At 45.4% G+C, this 20,324-nt stretch overlaps 1 protein-coding gene across 3 annotated transcripts in view; it reads left to right on the forward strand.

The window, feature by feature from the left end:
- Positions 1–20,324, forward strand: part of KDM4C (lysine demethylase 4C) — a 595,853-nt gene that overhangs the window by 130,553 nt on the left and 444,976 nt on the right. For all 3 annotated transcript variants that reach the window (XM_077249185.1, XM_077249188.1, XM_077249186.1), the window contains one exon: positions 12,649–12,698. In XM_077249185.1, the coding sequence (XP_077105300.1) occupies positions 12,649–12,698 (50 nt within the window). The remainder of the gene's footprint in view (positions 1–12,648; positions 12,699–20,324) is intronic.

Consider the following 20,324-nt stretch of genomic DNA (forward strand, 5'->3'; position numbering starts at 1 on the left):
ATCCAAGGACAAATTTATGTGTCTGTATAATGTTAATAATAAAAGTGGAGCCTGGTATCCAAGAATAGAGGCACTCTTTGTAACTTAAAAGGGATGTTCCAGCCTCATATTTTTGTGAATAAACTATTTGGTCAGGTATGCACTGTGATGCAGTGACCCCTGTTACAGGTAGGGGGTGCTGTATGGTCTCCTCAGAATATGCACGGAGGCATATTGAGGCCATAGGAATGAATGGCAGTCCCAGGCGTAACTGTGGTGATGAAACAACATCCGGCATTATTATAGCATTATTGTAAATGGCCGTTGTGTCGCAGAGGAAAATACTCTGGGCTGTAAGCCTGAAGTAAGGTTCTGGGACCTGTAGTCCCACAGGTATATGTGTAGCTTTAAAGGGAGGCTTGCAGGGTTGGTTGGAGAGCTGGGTGGGTCTGATGAACCACATACACCTCCCACCTGTGGGAGTGGTTGACAGTATGTAATGTGACCAGGTTGTGGGTCACATGGTTGCGTGTATGGACCTGAATGGTTCTTGGATGTAAGGTCCTGTGAGAGGAAAGGCCTGGGTGTTGGAAGGTCCAGAGTATGGCTGGATGCCTGAAGAGCACATGGTGAGGCCGTGATCTTGAGTGGCCTCTGTGTTGGGAGGTTCTGTGTGTGGATCGGATCCCTGAAGAGCACTAGTTTAGGCCATGGATCTGCAGAGTCGGTGACTGCTACCGTGTTGGGGAAGCTACCATCCTTCGGTGGGTCTGGAACCGACTGGTGTATACCTGTCAGGCAAGCTGGTGATTCCCATAAGGCAGCTTTTCCAGTGGATATAATGAACTGTTTGGCGTACGGTCACCCATGATAACTGGACAAAGTGAGAAGTCTGGCATGTTTAGTGTCTGTGAGATGAAGCCGTATATGAAGTGATGTAACAAACTGTTTGTGATTGCAGTTTATGATGCCTGAATAAACCGGATAGACTGTTTTATGTGAAAAAAAAATGTTCCTGTGTGCATTTATCTTGTTGCCAAGCGAGTATTACCAAACCCATTAGTGATCGCTGCTTCACAGTACATTCAATCTTTTTTTTTTTTTTTTCTTCTGTCATTGTGTGCAACTGTATAATCTTCCGTGCCATCCAGCTCTTTTCTAGTGCAGTAAAAAGCTGGGACAGAGGAATCTAATGTTACTCATGTGTACAACTATTGTAGCAGTCAATCTGTCATGGTGGTTGCATGCAGCTTTACATTAGGATTCTCCTTCCCAGCCGGAACTGTATATTCTATCTCTTGCTTTTTGCGGAGCTAAAAGAGGGCCAGCCAGGACGGAAGATAAAACTTTTAAAGCTACAGTGACAGTTTGACTGCGCACGCTGGACCACATAATATCACTTGTACACAAAGAGCCAGAAGGCAGGCAGTGTTACTCTACAGGCAACCTTCTAATGAGAGGAGTGCAGAGACTGGCCTCTCGAACTTTTAACCCAAGCCGTATGGTTCACGGTTTGCTTTTACATTTTTTTTTTTTGTTTGTTTTTTTTCTAAAATGTTGCATTGTTTCAGAGCACCTTGCTCAGTGACGGACATCGCATACACCATGCGCTGCCACACACATGGCTACATATATGGTTCCCCTATAACCTCTGGCAATCCGTTCTGATGAAGGTCTGATTTTAAGACTGAAAACGTTCAACTTTTGATTGCAACAAAAAAACTATATTTCACCGTTCACCATTTTGAGTGCCAAGTTCCTCTTATAGCATTGTTTGAGTTCAGGTTGAATGGCTGACAGATTCTTGCTGCCTGAGGTTCAAGCAGCGTGAATCTGCTGACAGGCTGCCTTCAAATTCGCTATAGTAGATTTTCTGTAGCGTCTTATCTGTGGTATGCCAGTGGCAAGTTTACTGTCAATGCAGAGTAGACAGTTTTTGAAAAATTTAGCACCTTGACTGTCCTAAATACAATGGGTCATCTGAATTGTGCTGTATGTATAGGAGTAAGATATGCGGTGTTTTACTAGTATGATTTCACCCGAAATATTTAATTGTATGTTTTCCTGTCTCCCATGACAGCACACCTGAGAGAGGGATCCGCCCAGTCAGGACAGGAAACCTACTGAAATAAAAGGGCAGTACCTCTCCCTCGCTTCAGTTGGGTTTCCTGTCCTGATGGGAACCCTTGTGCTGAAGACGGTGTTTTTTTTGATAGAAGATCCACTTACCCGCTCCTGTCCCGGCACTGGAAGCACAGGCAAGGGCGCCTGTATGTCGGCCTTCAGGAGACGGTAGCGCCGTTCGCAGATCCCGTGGGGCTCTTGCGCACGTGCGGGCGTCGGTCTAGCACAGTCCGGACTCCTGGGGCCGGTCTCTGTCTACCACGCCGCTCTCCCCCTCAGCTGGGCGATTTCCGGGCGCACGGTACGCTGGGAGTGGGCGTGCCTGCGTGACGTCAGACCGGCACGCCGGATCTAAGATGGCGGCGCCCATGGAAAGAACGCCGGTAACGCTACAGGCTTCCCGGTGGTGTTCAGGAGGGAGAAAAGAGCTTAATGGTCACCGGAAGAGGTGGAGAGCACTAAGGAGGACCCTTTATTAACCCCTTCACCCCCAAGGGTGGTTTGCACGTTAATGACCAGGCCAATTTTTACAATTCTGACCACTGTCCCTTTATGAGGTTATAACTCTGGAACGCTTCAACGGATCTTGGCGATTCTGACATTTTCTCGTGACATATTGTACTTCATGATAGTGGTAAAATTTCTTCGATATAACTTGCGTTTATTTGTTAAAAAAACGGATATTTGGCGAAAATTTTGAAAATTTCTCAATTTTCCAACTTTGAATTTTTATGCCCTTAAATCACAGACATATGTCACGCAAAATACTTAATAAGTAACATTTCCCACATGTCTACTTTACATCAGCACAATTTTGGAACCAAATTTTTTTTTTGTTATTGAGTTATAAGGGTTAAAAATTGACCAGCAATTTCTCATTTTTACAACACCATTTTTTTTCAGGGACCACATCTCATTTGAAGTCATTTTGAGGGGTCTATATGACAGAAAATACCCAAGTGTGACACCATTCTAAAAACTGCACCCCTCAAGGTGCTCAAAACCACATTCAAGAAATGTATTAACCCTTCAGGTGTTTCACAGGAATTCTTGGAATGTTTGAAAAAAAGTTAAATGTTCATTTTTATTTACACAAAATTTATTTCAGCTCCAATTTGTTTTATTTTACCAAGGGTAACAGGAGAAAATGGACCCCAAAAGTTGTTGTACAATTTGTCCTGAGTACAACGATACCCCATATGTGGGTGTAAACCATTGTTTGGGCGCAGGGCAGAGCTCGGAAGGGAAGGAGCGCCATTTGACTTTTCAATGCAAAATTGACTGGAATTGAGATGGGACGCCATGTTGCGTTTGGAGAGCCCCTGATGTGCCTAAACATTAAACCCCCCCACAAGTGACACCATTTTGGAAAGTAGACCCCCTAAGGAACTTATCTAGATGTGTTTTGAGAGCTTTGAACTCCCAAGTGTTTCACTACAGTTTATAACGCAGAGCCGTGAAAATAAAAATTCCTCTTTTTTTTCACAGAAATGATTTTTTAGCCCCCAGCTTTGTATTTTTACAAGGGTAACATAATAAATTGGACCCCAAAAGTTGTTGTCCAGTTTGTCCTGAGTACGCTGATACCCCATATGTGGAGGGGAAGCACTGTTTGGGTACACGGGAGAGCTCTGAAGGGAAGGAGCACTGTTTTACTTTTTCAACGCAGAATTGTCTGGAATTGAGATCGGATGCCATGTCCCGTTTGGAGAGCCCCTGATGTGCCTAAACAGTGGAAACCCCCCAATTATAACTGAAACCCTAATCCAAACACACCCCTTACCCTAATCCAAACGGTAACCCTGACACACCCCTAACCCTAATCCCAACCCTATTCCCAACCGTAAATGTAATCCTAACCCTAACTTTAGCCCCAACCCTAACTGTAGCCTTAACCCTAGCCCTATCCCTAGCCCTAACCCTAGCAATAACCCTAACCCTAACCCTAGCCCTAACCTTAGCAATAACCCTAGCCCTAGCCATAACCCTAGCAATAACCCTAGCCCTAACCCTAGCAATAACCCTAACCCTAACCCTAGCCATAACCCTAGCAATAACCCTAGCCCTAACCCTAGCAATAACCCTAGCCCTAGCAATAACCCTAGCCCTAACCCTAACCCTAACCCTAGCCCTAACCCTAAGCCTAATGGGAAAATGGAAATAAATACATTTTTGTTTATTTTTTTATTTTTCCCTAACTAAGGGGGTGATGAAGGGGGGTTTGATTTACTTTTATAGCGGGTTATTTAGCGGATTTTTATGATTGGCAGCCGTCACACACTGAAAGACGCTTTTTATTGCAAAAAATATTTTTTGCGTTACCACATTCTGAAAGCTATAGTTTTTTCTTATTTGAGTCCACAGAGTCATGTGAGGTCTTGTTTTTTGCGGGACGAGTTGACATTTTTATTTGTAACATTTTCAGGCACATGACATTTTTTGATCGCTTTTTATTCCGATTTTTGTGAGGCAGAATGATCAAAAACCAGCTATTCATGAATTTCTTTTGGGGGGGGGCGTTTATACCGTTCCGCGTTTGGTAAAATTGATAAAGCAGTTTTTTATTCTTCGGGTCAGTACGATTACAGCGATACCTCATTTATATCATTTTTTTATGTTTTGGCGCTTTTATACGATAAAAGCTATTTTATAGAAAAAATAATTATTTTGGTATCGCTTTATTCTCAGGACTATAACTTTTTTATTTTTTTGCTGATGATGCTGTATGGCGGCTCGTTTTTTGCGGGACAAGATGACGTTTTCAGCGGTACCATGGTTATTTTATATCTGTCTTTTTGATCGCGTGTTATTCCACTTTTTGTTCAGCGGTATGGTAATAAAGCGTTGTTTTTTGCCTCTTTTTTTTTTTTTTTTCTCACGGTGTTTACTGAAAGGGTTAACTAGTGGGACAGTTTTATAGGCTGGGTCGTTACGGACGCGGCAATACTAAATGTGTACTTTTATTGTTTGTTTTTATTTAGATAAAGATATGTATTTATGGGAATAATATATATATTTTTTTCTTTATATTTAGGAATTTATTTTTTATTTATTTTTTTACACATGTGGAAAAGTTTTTTTTAAACTTTTTTACTTTGTCCCGGGGGGGGGGGGGGGGGGGGACATTACAGATCGGTGATCTGACAGTGTGCACAGCACTCTGTCAGATCGGCGATCTGCTGTGCAGGGCTGCAGGCTTACCAGCGCCTGCTCTGAGGCACTCGGTAAGCCACCTCCCTCCCTGCAGGACCCGGAAGCCGCGGCCATCTTGGATCCGGGACCTGCGGCGAGGAGGGGGCTCAGGGAGGGAGCGTTGCTCCGGGGGCTCAGGGAAGCCCGCAGGGAGCCCCCTCCCTGCGCGATGCTTCCCTATACCGCCGGTACACCGCGATCATGTTTGATCGCGGTGTGCCGGGGGTTAATGTGCCGGGGGCGGTCCGTGACCGCTCCTGGCACATAGTGCCGGATGTCAGCTGCGATATGCAGCTGACACTCGGCCGCCCTCCCCCCGTGAGCGCGGCCGATCGCGTATGACGTACTATCCCGTCGGTGGTCATACGGGCCCACCCCACTTCGACGGGATAGTACGTCAGATGTCAGAAAGGGGTTAAGGGTAAAACATCGCTGAACGACGCTCATTTCCATACAGCCGTTCCAGAGATAGAGGATCGTATGGAGCTTCAGCAGCAGCAGCAGCCTTTACAGCATCAGCAGCAGCAAGAGCCCTTTTCAGGTGATACACCTGCTCACCAGCGTACTAAAGTGGATAGCCGCTCGAGTGGAAGGAGTGGCAATCGCCCTGGTCGGTCGTCTCAGGATTCTTCTACCTCCAGGAGAAACATTCCCCGTGCTCCTAGTCCGACTCAGAATCCGGTACCGTTTGTGGTCAGCGGGTGGTGAGTGATCTACGTGAATGTCACCCTGGTGGTAATGGGCTACATTTTCTGTTTACTTGGCAGGCGCCGAGGAAGGCTAGCTCCAAGACAAAGAATAAGGAATGTGCCCTCTGTAGAGTTCCGTGGCAGAAAAGTCTTTTGTATAGATTGTATCCAAAAGACCATCCAGGAAGAAACCCCTGACTTTGCCTCTAGTCTTAGGGCAATAATTAGAGCAGAAGTAGAAGGCTCTGTTAAAGCAGCCCTTAAGAAAAAGGGTAGTAGACACTTAGAACCAGTTTCTGTATCCGAGGTTTCTCATTCTGATGAGGAATGTCAGGAAGAACCATTGTCTCCCTGCTCCTCCTCCTCTAGGTCCTCTGGCTCCTCTTCAGATAGCGATGTTGGGGGCCGTCCGTGCTTTCTTACCGAGAACATGGACAAGCTGGTTAAAGCCGTTAGAGCTTCAATGGGCCTAAAGGATGAGAAAACAGCCAAATCTCTGGAGGACATTATGTTTGGGGGTTTGGAAGGAAAAAGGAAACGTACCTTTCCTGTTAACTCCAAAGTAAAGGCCCTTATAGAAAAAGAATGGAGGAAGCCGGAGAAATCGGGTAATCTGCCCTCGGCTTCTAAAAGACGTTACCCCTTTGAGGAGAAGGATTCAGAAACTTGGGATAAAGTGCCTAAAATTGATGGTGCAGTAGCTAAATCTTCTAAAAAGCTATCCCTTCCCTTAGACTCTGGTATATTAAGGGACCCCTTAGATAAAAAAGCGGACGGATTCCGAAGACACACCTGGGAAGCAACCGCAGGTGGTCTAAAACCGGCAATTGCAGGAACCTGTGTCTCGCGTTCCCTTATTGTATGGTTACAGCAAATAGAGGAGCAGTTAAAATCTAAAGCTCCAAGAGATGAAATTTTATCCAATGTAGCTATGGCTAAAGGAGCGGCTGCCTTTATAGCTGATTCGTCAGCAGACTCCGTAAGGCTGGCAGCTAGAGCTGCAAGTTTATCCAATGCGGCTAGACGCGCTCTCTGGTTGAAGGGGTGCCCGGGAGACTTGCCCTCAAAGAATAGACTCTGTTCTATACCATGTGAATGGCCATTTCCTCTTCGGTAAAAAGTTGGAGGACATTCTGGAGAAAGCCGGTGACAGGAAAAAGGGTTTTCCTCGCTTTCCAGTGGACTTTAGAAGGCCTTATTTTCGGAGGGGCAAATTTAGTAGAGGCCGCCCCTCGGGAGATAGGAGTTGGGACTCCAGAGACAGAAGGGGATCTGGATATATGTTTAAAGGTCCCTCATCATCAACTAAAAAGCCCTCCCAATGTACCAGGCCAGTAGGGGGGAGGCTTTCGTCTTTTTTCCCAGCCTGGGTAAACATCTCCCCCACTCATTGGGCTCTGAAGGTGGTCAAAGACGGCCTAAAAATAGATTTTGTTTTATCCACCGCGACAGACTTTTGTTTCAACACCCCAAAGAAAAACCCCGGAAGAACAGCTAGCCTTGGAAACAGAGGTATTGGAGCTGGTATCAAAACATGTTCTGGTAGAAGTCCCGGGGGAAGAACAGGGAAAAGGGTTTTATTCCCCTCTTTGATAAGAAAACCAGACGGGTCACTAAGAACTATCGTCAATTTAAAAAATCTCAACCAATCGGTAGTAAACTGTTCCTTCAAAATGGAGTCTGTGAATACAGCAATAAAACTCTTGTTCCCACAGTGTTTCATGGCAGCTATCGATTTAAAGGACGCCTATTATCATGTCCCAATTCATCGAGACTTTCAAAAATTCCTCAGGGTAGCAGTTTATGTCCAAGGATGTCTCAGGCACTATCAGTACGCTGCCCTCCCATTCGGCCTGTCAATAGCTCCAAGAATTTTTACCAAGCTGATGTCAGAGGTCATGTCCTTCCTCCGCTCTCGGAACGTGGTAATAGTTCCGTATCTAGGCGACTTCCTGATAATAGGGAATTCAGCAGCGCACTGCCTGTCACAAATAAAAGAAGTTATGGCGACACTAGAATTGTTGGGGTGGAAAATAAATCTCGCCAAATCAAGGTTGACGCCGGAGCTGATTCAGTCCTTTTTAGGCCTGGTTCTGGACTCCAGGCGTCAGCTTTGTCTCCTACCAGAGAACAGCAAGCTGGTCAAAATTCAAAATCTTGTGGAAGCAGCAATTCAACACCCTGTAATGACATTGAGAAAGGCAATGTCCTTGCTGGGCTCTCTGACGTCCTGTATACCCGCAGTAAGATGGGCTCAGTTCCATCTAAGACTATTGCAGTGGGAGGTCCTGTCTGCGCAAAGATGGTTAAAAGGGCGTTTAGAGGGCAAGCTATGTCTTTCATTGGAGGTAACAGATTCCCTAAAATGGTGGGCCATAAGAGATTTAACGTCGGGGGTCCAGTGGTTAACTCCGGTAGAGCAGGTCATCACCACAGACGCAAGCGGTACAGGATGGGGGGCGCATTTAGGGACTCTCTCAATTCAGGGATCCTGGTCCCATCTAGAATCACAGCAGGCGTCAAATCTAAGAGAATTATGGGCCGTAGAAAGAGCTGTGAAACACTTCCTTCCCATCCTTCAAGGTCACCATACCAGAGTCATGACAGACAATCGCGCAGTGGTGGCATATATCAACCACCAAGGGGGGACGAGATCCCCTTCTCTAATGAAGTCAGCGTCTGTCCTCCTACAACTTGCAGAGCGCCACCTACTATCCCTCTCTGCTCTCCACATAAGGGGAGTCGAGAATACGAGAGCAGACTACCTAAGCTGCAAGACACTGAGGCAGGGGGAGTGGTCTTTAAATCCCTGGGTGTTTCAACAGATAGTGCAGGCCTGGGGCATACCTGTAATAGATTTATTTGCCACTCTAAACAACAGGAAAGTAGACAGTTTCTGTTCGTTAGACCAGAGGGAGAATCCTTTCGCGGTAGATGCTCTGCAAATACAATGGGATTTCAGTCTCGCTTATGTGTTTCCACCGATAGCGATGATTCCAGCAGTGGTGAGAAAGATCAGAATGGAGCAAGCGAGGGTAATCTTGATTGCTCCATTTTGGCCGAAAAGACCTTGGTTCTCCCTCCTGAGACAAATGTCTGTAACCGATCCGTGGATTCTACCAGAGATTCCGGACCTGCTAACCCAGGGCCCAATATGCCACTCTCAGGTGAAGGGCTTCCATCTTGCAGCCTGGAATTTGAGAGGGCATTACTGAGTAGGCGGGGGTTTTCGCCGGGGTTAGTCTCCACCTTATTAAAAAATAGAAAACCAGTAACATCGAGAATTTATGGTAGAACGTGGAAAAAGTTTCTGGATTTTTCGGGGCAACCTTTGGGGGATAAGGCTCCTGTGGGTACCATCTTAGAATTTTTACAAGCGGGTTTACAACTGGGGTTGGCAACTAATACGCTTAAGGTCCAGGTGTCGGCATTAGGTGCCTTATATAATTGCAATCTTGCCTCCAATAGATGGGTGTCCCGCTTTATTAAATCCTGTAGTAGGTCTAGACCAGTAAAAATTCAGAGAGTTCCCCCGTGGGATTTAAATCTGGTGTTAGATGCTCTAACCAACAGTCCATTTGAACCCCTTCAGGAATCATCGTTAAAGATACTCACCCTTAAAACGGTGCTTCTGGTAGCATTAACATCAGCCCGTAGAGTGAGCGACTTGCAGGCCCTGTCTGTCTCCCCTCCTTACACACAAATTTTTGATGACCGAGTAGTACTCAGACCAGATCCGGCATACCTTCCGAAAGTTGTACTTAAATTCCATAGAAGTCAAGAGATTGTGTTACCCTCTTTTTGTAATAATCCTAAGAACCCCGGGGAGGTGAAATTTCATACACTGGATGTGAGGAGAACTATTTTGCAATACATATCCTTGACTAGTCAGTGGAGGAAGGATCAATCCCTATTTGTAGCCTTCCAGGGTAGTAGGAAGGGATATGGGGTATCCAAGGGTACTATTGCTAGGTGGATTAGGGAGGCTATTTCCTTATCCTATGCTTCCTGTGGCGCCCCGATCCCTGATGGCATCAAGGCTCACTCCACCAGGGCCGTGGCTACTTCCTGGGCTGAAAAAGCAGAGGTATCGATAGATCAAATTTGTAAGGCCGCTACCTGGTCCTCTCCGTCTACCTTCTTTAGACACTACCGGCTAGATCTATCCTCCTTGTCTGACCTTACCTTTGGTAGAAGGGTGCTACAAGCGGTGGTCCCTCCCTAAGGTGGTTCTTTCTCCAAAAATCTCTCAGGTGTGCTGTCATGGGAGACGGGAAAACACCAAGGTTACTTACCGGTAGCCGGTTTTTCCGGAGCCCATGACAGCACCTGTATATTCCCTCCCTTCTTTTTTTTCACCCTTTGGTGCGCACTTTTTAGCTGGGTGTATTTTGTTATAATTATGATGTGGTGATGGATTACCATGTACTAACCAAGGGGGCCTCTCATGCTCTGAAAACCAACTGAAGCGAGGGAGAGGTACCGCCCTTTTATTTCAGTAGGTTTCCTGTCCTGACTGGGCGGATCCCTCTCTCAGGTGTGCTGTCATGGGCTCCGGAAAAACCGGCTACCGGTAAGTAACCTTGGTGTTTTTCACTTCTAAATTGCACTTTTGTTTAATAAACTGGTGGTCAGTTTGGTCTGATTGTGTGTTTTCCACAATTATTAAAATGGCCTTCACAGTGTTTACTAAAATTTAGCCATTCTTACAAGGGTCAATCTTACTTATTGGGTACTTGGACTATATCGTGACATACTGAGCTATTATTTGTTTCTTTGTAAGATGTAAAGCCCATTTATTGATCTGGTGAGGTTAAGCATTGTAGTAATCTCTTACAAGATTGTCACTCCTTTCAATACATCCTTGACATGCAGCAGTGCCTCACATTGACTTTCACTGTTTTTGCTCAAGTTTTTCTTTTACTCCTTTTAAGATTTTGCCTTTCCATTTATTTTGCTATGTTTTAGCTCTGAAGAACATTATTTCCTTTACAATAGTTCCTCATGGTGCTTTTACTCCATCTGTAACGTACAAGACAGGCGTCAAATTCTCTAGGTGCTCCCACATTTGGACGACTCCATCTACAGTGTGTTCAATCTATTGATTTCCCATCTGAAAAATTCAACTGATGTACACACGCTTGATAAAACATTTCTGTAGGCGAGCCTTTTGATTTTATTCAAGGGTAAAATTATTGTGAAATAGCTCTGCATAGTACTGTGCATCTCGCCTGCTGTGGGAACACATTTTGAGACGTGACATGTGCTGTTAGGTCTTCTTAACTATCTGGCACAAATAAATGAGCTTTTTTACCTCTCCTACAAACAATGGAATAGAGGCAGAAATAGTGATGAAATACTAGAAATGGTGTTGTAGTTTTCTATGATTTTAATAGAACATTTAAGAATTTTTTTAAATTTGATATTTTTTTTTTTTCAGCGACATAACTGACTTATTTTTTGTTGGATGAGTTGTATTCATCAGTTGGCATAATTTTGGACTACATACAACCTAATGCTTAACTTAATTATTTGTGGAACAAATGGATTAAACAGTAATTCTGCTGCTGGTGTCTTTCTGACTTTTTATATAATTTTATATGTGAAGCTTCTCATTTGCGTCACAAATTAATAATGTGTTAACTTTGCTCTGTGTTTCAGTATGATTATGGTGATGCCAAGTTCATAGTTTGATTTATATTTTTATTATTTTTTGTATGATAAATATGGTTCAAAACAAAATAATTTAGTTGTTTTGTCTCCGTAAATTTCAATTTTTTTGGGGGGGCGGTCAGTTGAGCTGTATGAGGGCTTTTTTCTCATTTTAGGGTACATATGATTTTCTAATCAATTTTAACTACACTTTCTGAGATGTGCACTGAACTGTAATTGTTAACTACGGTACTTTGTCATGGCCTTTCTGTCATGATTTTTGGCAATTTTTCTTTGTATTTCTGCGACTACACCTAGCAGTCTAAATTAATGATCTATTCTTATTGTAGAGCTGGTTGCTAAAGAAGTGCTGATGTCAGATGTGCCTTTTCTTGGAGGTGGGGTTGTTGTCTTAATAAATAATTCTTCTCCCTACAAAATATCTATCTATCTATCTATCTATCTATCTATCTATCTATCTATCTATCTATCTATCTATCTATCTATCTATCTATACACACACACACACGCACGCACGCACACACACACACACACACACACACACACACACACACACACATATATTATTTATTTTTTATTTTTTTTTTTTTTTTTTTTACATTGCGTGGTTTCTATTCATTACAGCATGCAAGCAGTTACTAGACAGATTGAACCCCAGGATGTTAATCCCATAGTAAAGATGCACTGACTTTTTATGTCGTAATGGAGAGGATCTCCTCCCATCAGGACCTGAAAAGCTTCCATAGTGGTGGGAACTGGTATTGAAGTGATGAAAGAGTTTGTTGGAGGAGAACAATTGGACTTCGCACTAACTAAAGAAGTATAAATAAAAAATAAATATGTATAGAAGATGATCAGTAGGTTTTCGATTTCAAGGAAGACGTAATCAGGCGAGCCGAACAATCTCGATTTAAGCAATACTTTGGATATCCTAATAAATTATTTTACTGATTTTACTAATACTTTTTTTTTTTTTTCTTTAATCAAAAAGGTATTCTATACCACCAGAGCATGGAAAGAGACTGGAAAGGCTGGCTCAAGGTAAACCATATTTGTGCACTGCACACAAATGTGTCTGTGCTTATTTGTATGTATAATTTGTACATTTGTAATTGTTTTATCATTTTTGATCACATTAAATATTAATATGAAGAATTATATCAGAAAACAAGATTTTTTTTTTTCATTATTTTCTTTCCCTACTTGTAGCTGTGTTTTTTTAATTTTTTTTAATGATTAATTTGCTGCCGCCTAATGACGAAGATGTGTGTCTTGGCTGTTCTTTGCTGCAGTTAGACTAGATTCACACAATGCAATTGCACTTTGTTTTTCACCATGACTTTCCAAAAACGCTGTAAAATTGACATGTTTTAACTTCAGTTTTGGAAAAAAGTCACAAGACTGCATGGTGTGAACATGTCTTTCCTTTTTTTTCCTTTGTCAAATAATCTTGCAGGTACCTTCACAGCTTTGCACTTGTCATAGTTGTCCGAATTAGAGAAATTTTTCAACTGTTAACTTATTATGCACCCAACAATACAAGGAAGGGAAGCCTAAGGCTATGTGCACACGTTGTGGATTTTGCTGCGGGTCAGCAGCGGATCTGCAGCTGCGGGTCCGCAGCAGCTTTCCATGCGTTTACAGTACCATGTAAACCTATGGAAAACAAAATCTGCAGTGCCCATGCTGCGGAAAAAAACGCGCGGAAATGTAGCGTTGTTTATTCCGCAGCATGTCAATTTTGTGCGGATTCCGCAGCGGTTTACACCTGCTCCATAATAGGAATCCGCAGGTGTAAAACCGCAGGTGGAATCCGCACAAAATCCACATAAAAAACGCGGTAAATCCGCAGGTAAAACGCAGTGCCTTTTACCTGCGAATTTGCGAAATCCGCTGAGGAAAAATCCGCAGCCCTCAAAAATACGTGTTCTCATAGCCTTATTGCAGTGTTGATCACTTGTTGTTCTGGTGATCTCCAAAAGGAGATGGACTATTATCCCAATCATTTTCTGAAAATTTAATGGATTTTGAAGGTTTTAGCTAACCCATGAGCTGCACGTGGCATACGTGTAAAGCAGATTTACTTATCACCTGGGTATATTTCTTCACCCAAGCACAAATGTTCTAGCATTCAGAAATATGCCAGCATATTGATAGTTAAACAAGAACATAATTAAAAAGGTCTATTAACCCCTTCCTGACTGGTCAATTTTCCATTTTATATTCTTCTTTTTCAAAGACCCATACCTCTTTTTTTTTTTTTTTTTTTTTTTGTAGTATTATTATTATTTTTCCACCAAAATATCCAAACTGAGGGCTTGTGTTTTGTGGGACAAAATGTACTTTTGAATGGGACTATTTATTTTATCATGTGAAAGTGTGAAAAAACTACACTGTAAAAATGACCTGACAATATGATTTTCCAGGTCACTATGATTGCAGAGATACCGAACATATATAAACTATTTTTTTTTAACCCCCTTAACGATCGCCAATACGCCTTTAAAGGCCATGTGTACACGTTGCGTTTTTTACTGCAGATCCGCAGCAGTTTTCCATGCGGTGTACAGTACCATGTTAACCTATGGAACATAAAAACCGCTGTGCACATGCTGCGGAAAAAACTGCGTGGAAACGCAGCTGTTTATTTTCCTCAGCATGTCAATTCTTTGTGCGGATTCCACAGCGGTTTTACACCTGCTCCATATTAGAAAACCGCAGGTGTAAAACCGCAGTAGAATCAGCACAAAAGCCGTGGTAAATCCACAGGAAAAACGGTGTTTTCCCTTCCCCCATGACGGCACACCTGCGAGAGGGGATCCGCCCAGTCAGGACAGGAAACCCTACTAAAAATAAAAGGGCGTTACCTCTCGGTCGCTTCAGTTGGGTTTCCTGTCCAGACAGGGACCCTTGTGCTGAACACGGTGGTGATTCCACTTACCCAGGTCCCGTCCCGGCGTGGAAGAACAGGCAGCGCCTGTGCGTCGGAGTTCGGGTCCTGGATGTGCCGTCCGCAGGTCCTCTGGGTCTCTGCGTCCGAGCGGGTGTTTGTGCAGCATGGTCGGATGGCCGGGTTCCTTCCATGGCTGCCACGCTGCCCTCCTCTCTCTGCCGGCATCCAGGTACGGCGGCCGCTTCCGGGTCGCCCGTCTGACGTCACGCGCAAGGCACGCTTGGAATGGGCGTCCCCGCGTGAAGTCGGGGGCGGGCGCCAGATCCAAGATGGCGGCGCCCATGAAGAAAATGCCAGCCGGTGGATAAAGACTCCGGCGGCGCGGCAGAGCTGGGGAGGGGCCACCATTAGGCACCAGAGGAGGCGGGGAGTGCAGTGGATCCCCCATAAAAGGTGATATCCACAGAAGACGCACTCGTGCCCAGAAACTTCATCATGGAAGTGGGGCAGCAAGAACAGCAGCAGCAGCATCAGGAGCTCTCGCCAGATGTCTTGCCGAGCCACCAGCATACCAGGAGCAGCCGCTCAAGTGGTAGGAACAGCAGTCGTCCTGTCCGGCAAGATTCGTTGGCGTCCAGGAGGGACGCTTCACGTGGATCTGTCCAGCCTCCAAAACCGGTACCCTTGATTGTCGGCGGTGGTGAGTGATCTGCGTGAATGTCACCCTTATGGTAACAGGGTCCATTTTTTTCTGTTTTGATCACTAGGGGTCCAGGAAAGCTAGCGGTAAAACAAAGAACCGAGAGTGTGCCCTTTGTAAAGACCCGCTTGCAGTTCAGTGGCAGAAGGATCTCTGTGCTAACTGCATTAGTAAAACTATACAAGAAGAGACCCCTAATTTTGCCACTAGCCTTAAAGCCATAATACAGGCTGAAATAAGACTCCTTGAAAATAGCCCTTAACCCCTTTCTGACCTCGGACGGGATCAGGGGTGGATTAAGGGTAGCCAGGGCCCTGGGCTGTTCAGACACTGTGGGCCCCCCGGTCATGTGACGGGGGTCATGTGATACCCGAACCAGATTATTCCAGAAAAATGGCCGGGCCCTACTCTACTGTAACCTATTAAATATTTGTTAAAATCTGCAATACAATTTAGGTATATTTTTACCAATAATATCACATACAAGGAACAAATACCACCGCGCCATGACCAGACCACAAATTACAACCACAGTGATCGAATAATATCACATACAAGGAACAAATACCACTGCACCATGTCAAGACCACATATTACCACCACTTGGTGACCAAATAGCACATTGAAGGGACAAATACCACAACACCATTTCCAGACCACATATTACCACCACATAGTGACTGAATACTACAATACTGATCAGTAATTAAAAAAACAAAACACAATACTGTCACTATAAGTGCCAGTATTCACAGGAGATCTGTACTTGGTATGCAGTGTCTGTGTAGAGGTAATAGAGATCACTGGTGACATTATACACAGGAGCTCTGTACACAGGACCTCTGTATATAGTATACAGTGTATAGTGTCAGTGTATAGGTAACACTGACTCACCAGTGACGTCTCTAGGTGAAGTCCTTCGTCTTTCATCCAGCACAGACCGCCATCATTTCTTCCAGCCAGGACTCATTTCTGCAGGAAATAAGTTATCTCTAGCTCTGCTTGCAGAACACATTACTTAATTTTTCACAACTTCTACATTACACCACATGGAGAAAAAAAAGGCGATATAGTGTCACTCCGCGCAGTAACAGGACCGGCCCCCCCCATTTAAAACAGTATACTCAAAAAATAAAATAAATACATCACTGCAGTAATAATATCCCTTAATTAGCCCCTATGGTAATTATATTCCCTACCCTGGCCCCGTGTGTCTCATTCCTGGCTCCAGCCATATGTTCTCCCATCCTGCACTCATGAGTATCCATTCTACACCATATGATCTCCCCATCCTGCCCCATGATCCAATCCTGCCCCATGTCTTTCATTCTGCCCCGTGTCTACATTCTGCCCATGCCTCCAGTCCTGCCCCCAGTGTGTCGAGCAATCTGCCCCAGTGTGTCCAGCATATTACCCCCAGTGTGTCCAGCAATCTGCCCCAGTATGTCCAGCATATTGCCCCAGTGTGTCCAGCATATTGCCCCAGTGTCCAGCAATCTGCCCCAGTGTCCAGCAATCTGCCCCAGTGTGTCCAGCATTGCCCCCAGACAGTGTGTCCAGCAATCTGCCCGTGTGTCCAGCAATCTGCCCGTGTGTCCAGCATATTACCACCAGTGTGTCCAGCAATCTGCCCCAGTATGTCCAGCATTGCCCCAGTGTGTCCAGCATATTACCACCAGTGTGTCCAGCAATCTGCCCCAGTATGTCCAATTGTCCAGCATTGCCCCCAGTGTCTCCAGCATTGCCCCCAGTGTCTCCAGCATTGCCCCCAGTGTCTCCAGCAAATAGCAATCATCTGCCCCAGTGTGTCACTGACTGTCCAGCATTACTGCCGTAATGCCATTACTTAGGTTAGCAAAAAACACAAAAAAAAACGAGTTCTCCTCACCTGACCAGCGCTCCAGGCGGCGAGCTCCCTTCAGCAGTGCACACATCGCCGGCGTCTGACAGACGCCGGCGACGTGTGCACTGCGCCTGCGGCCGACTTCAGCTGCCAGCCTCCAATTGGCTGGCGGCTGTTGTTGTTGTTAACTATTAACGTGCGGGCCCGCGCCCGCACGTCAATAGGAAACCACCGCAGGCAGCGCCGGTAGGGGCCCGGTGAGCAGATGAGACGGGGCCCGATGCGGGCCCCCTCTCACTGCCCACCGGCCTGGTCTGGGGCCTGGTCTGGGGCCTGGGCACATGATGAATGATTCATATACATAATGCATACGCCAGTACAGTCAGGGGGCCTGATAGCGGCGGCCGGTGGGCAATCTGTGCGGTAGTAGCCCAGGGCCCCCCCACACGACTGGGCCCTGGGCTACCGCCCAGATTGACCCTCTGATAATCCGCCCCTGGACGGGATAGTACGTCCGAGGTCAGAAGCCCCACTTTGATGCGGGCTCCGGCGGTGAGCCCGCATCAAAGCCGGGACATGTCAGCTGTTTTGCTTGCAGAATGCGTTTTTTCTCCATTGACTTGCATTGTTTATGCAGTGCGACGCATTGCCACACGTCGCAACCGTCGTGCGACTGTTGCGTCGGACCGTCGCCACCAAAAAACGTTGCTTGTAACGTTTTTTGGTGCGTCGTGCCCGTCTTTTCCGACCGCGCAAGAGCGGCCGGAACCCCGCCCCCGCCTCCCCGCATCTCACAATGGGGCAGCGGATGCGTTGAAAAACAGTACAGTATGCGTCGGTGCGCTGCAACGTCGCATTGCGACGTGCAGTGCACGACGCTAATGTGAAAGTAGCCTATAAGAGGAGAAGACACCTAGGTCACTAGAAGATGTCATGTTTGGTGGCTTAGTAGAGAAAAGGAAACGCACGTTTCCGGTCAATGCGAAAATCAAAGCATTAATCGAGAGAGTGGAAAAAACCTGAAAAATGGGTACCGTACTTTGCCTTCTTCATCCAAAAGGAGATATCCTTTTGAAGAAAAAGATTCTGAATCCTGGGAGAAAATCCCTAAAATTGACGGAGCAGTAGCCAAATGTTTAAAAAGATCGTCCCTTCCGTTAGAAGACTCGGGTGTTCTCAAAGACCTGCTTGATAAAAAAGCAGATAGTTGTCTGAGACATATCTGGGAAGCCTCAGCGGGGGGCCTGAAGCCAGCAATTGCTGGGACATGTATGGCCGGTGCTCTCATGGTCTGGCTACAGGAGATAGAGGATCAGCTAAAGGTACCGTCACATTAAGCGACGCTGCAGCGATATCGACAACGATGCCGATCGCTGCAGCGTCGCTGTGTGGTCGCTGGAGAGCTGTCACACAGACAGCTCTCCAGCGACCAATGATGCTGAAGTCCCCGGGTAACCAGGGTAAACATCGGGTTACTAAGCGCAGGGCCGCGCTTAGTAACCCGATGTTTACCCTGGTTACCATTGTAAATGTAAAAAAAAAAACAGTACATACTCACTCACCTTCTGATGTCCGTCAGGTCCCTGGCCGTCTGCTTCCCGCACTGACTGTGAGCGCCCTGCGCTTAGTAACCCGATATTTACCCTGGTTACCATTGTAAAACATTGCTGGCATCGTTGCTTTTGCTGTCAAACACAACGATACACGCCGATCTGACGACCAAATAAAGTTCTGGACTTTCAGCAATGACCAGCGATATCACAGCCGGATCCAGATCGCTGCTGCGTGTCAAACACAACGATATCGCTATCCAGGACGCTGCAACGTCACGGATCGCTATCGTTATCGTTGCAAAGTCGTTTAGTGTGAAGGTACTGTGACAAAACACTCCGGGATCGCCTTTGCTGGGGTCAAAGGTCACGTGGTTTGTGCATTGAACTCTGAGGCGACAGCAGGTTTCCAAGTTAACTGACCTCAGGTCAGGTTTATTAAAGTGAAAGCAAATACAGAAAACAAAACATAAAAATAAATCCTAGCCTGTCCGGCGCTAACTAAACAAATACGTTGCTATCTAACAACTTCTCCCTCCCAGCTAACATTACACAGATCATGAGCACAGCTCTCACTCACGTTTGTCTCACACAGACAGGCATTCTGTGTGCCCCAGGCTGACACCTGAAACCTCCAGCTGGTCAGCCTTTATTACTGCACGTATTAACCCCTCGGTATCCTGAAGATACTGAGCGGCCTAATTCACATAGGACAAATACCTGGGCGAGATATACCTGCCCCCGACTACCAGACCGACATGACTCTTACAGTACCTTTAGGGACAAAGTACCCAGAGGCGACATTCTTGCAAATATATCTTTAGTGCAAGGAGCAGCAGCTTTTTTGGCAGACTCTTCCGCGGATTCCGCAAGACTAACAGCAAGAGCGGCGAGCTTGTCCAAAACGGCAAGAAGAGCCCTTTGGCTCAAGGGTTGTCCGGGGGATTTGCCATTTAAACATAAGCTGTGCTCCATTCCATGTGACGGCCAACTCCTTTTTGGCAAAAAACTAGAAGAGATTCTGGAACATGCAGGGGATAAAAAATTTTTTTTTCCCAATATCCCTAAAGATTCCAAAAAAACTTTCTTTCGGAGGAGAAGATTTAAGAGGTCACCCCCCAGGAGAGAGAAAAAATTGGGACTTTAAGGATAAGAGAGGATCAGGCTACATGTTTAAAGGGCCCTCTAAAGGGCCAGTAGTGGGAGGAAGACTCTCCCTCTTCTTTCCGTCCTGGGTAAATATCTCCCCCCAGTACCTGGGTCGTAAATATTATCAAAGACGGCCTAAAAATAAAATTCATCCGTCCACCCAGGCAAAACTTTATAATAACTCCCCGAAGAAGGTCCCAACAGGAGCAATCTGCCCTGGAGACGGAGGTCTTGGGACTCATTCGCAAAAAGGGTCTTCAGGAAGTCCCGGCTCGGGAAGAAAGAGGCGGATTTTACTCCCCCCTCTTTTTAATCCAAAAACCGGATGGCTCTTGGAGAACTATTATAAATCTATGGAAACTCAACCAATCGATAGACTCCATCTTGAAGGAGTAGTTCTCTATCAACACGACCATAAAACTTCTCTTCCAACACTGCTTCATGGCAGTAATAGACTTAAAAGATGCGTACTACCGTATACCAATACATCAGGAATATCGGAAATACTTGAGTAGCCCTCTATATTCAAAAT

The sequence above is a fragment of the Ranitomeya variabilis genome, chromosome 1, assembly GCF_051348905.1.
Source record: "Ranitomeya variabilis isolate aRanVar5 chromosome 1, aRanVar5.hap1, whole genome shotgun sequence".
Taxonomy (NCBI): Eukaryota; Metazoa; Chordata; class Amphibia; order Anura; family Dendrobatidae; genus Ranitomeya; species Ranitomeya variabilis.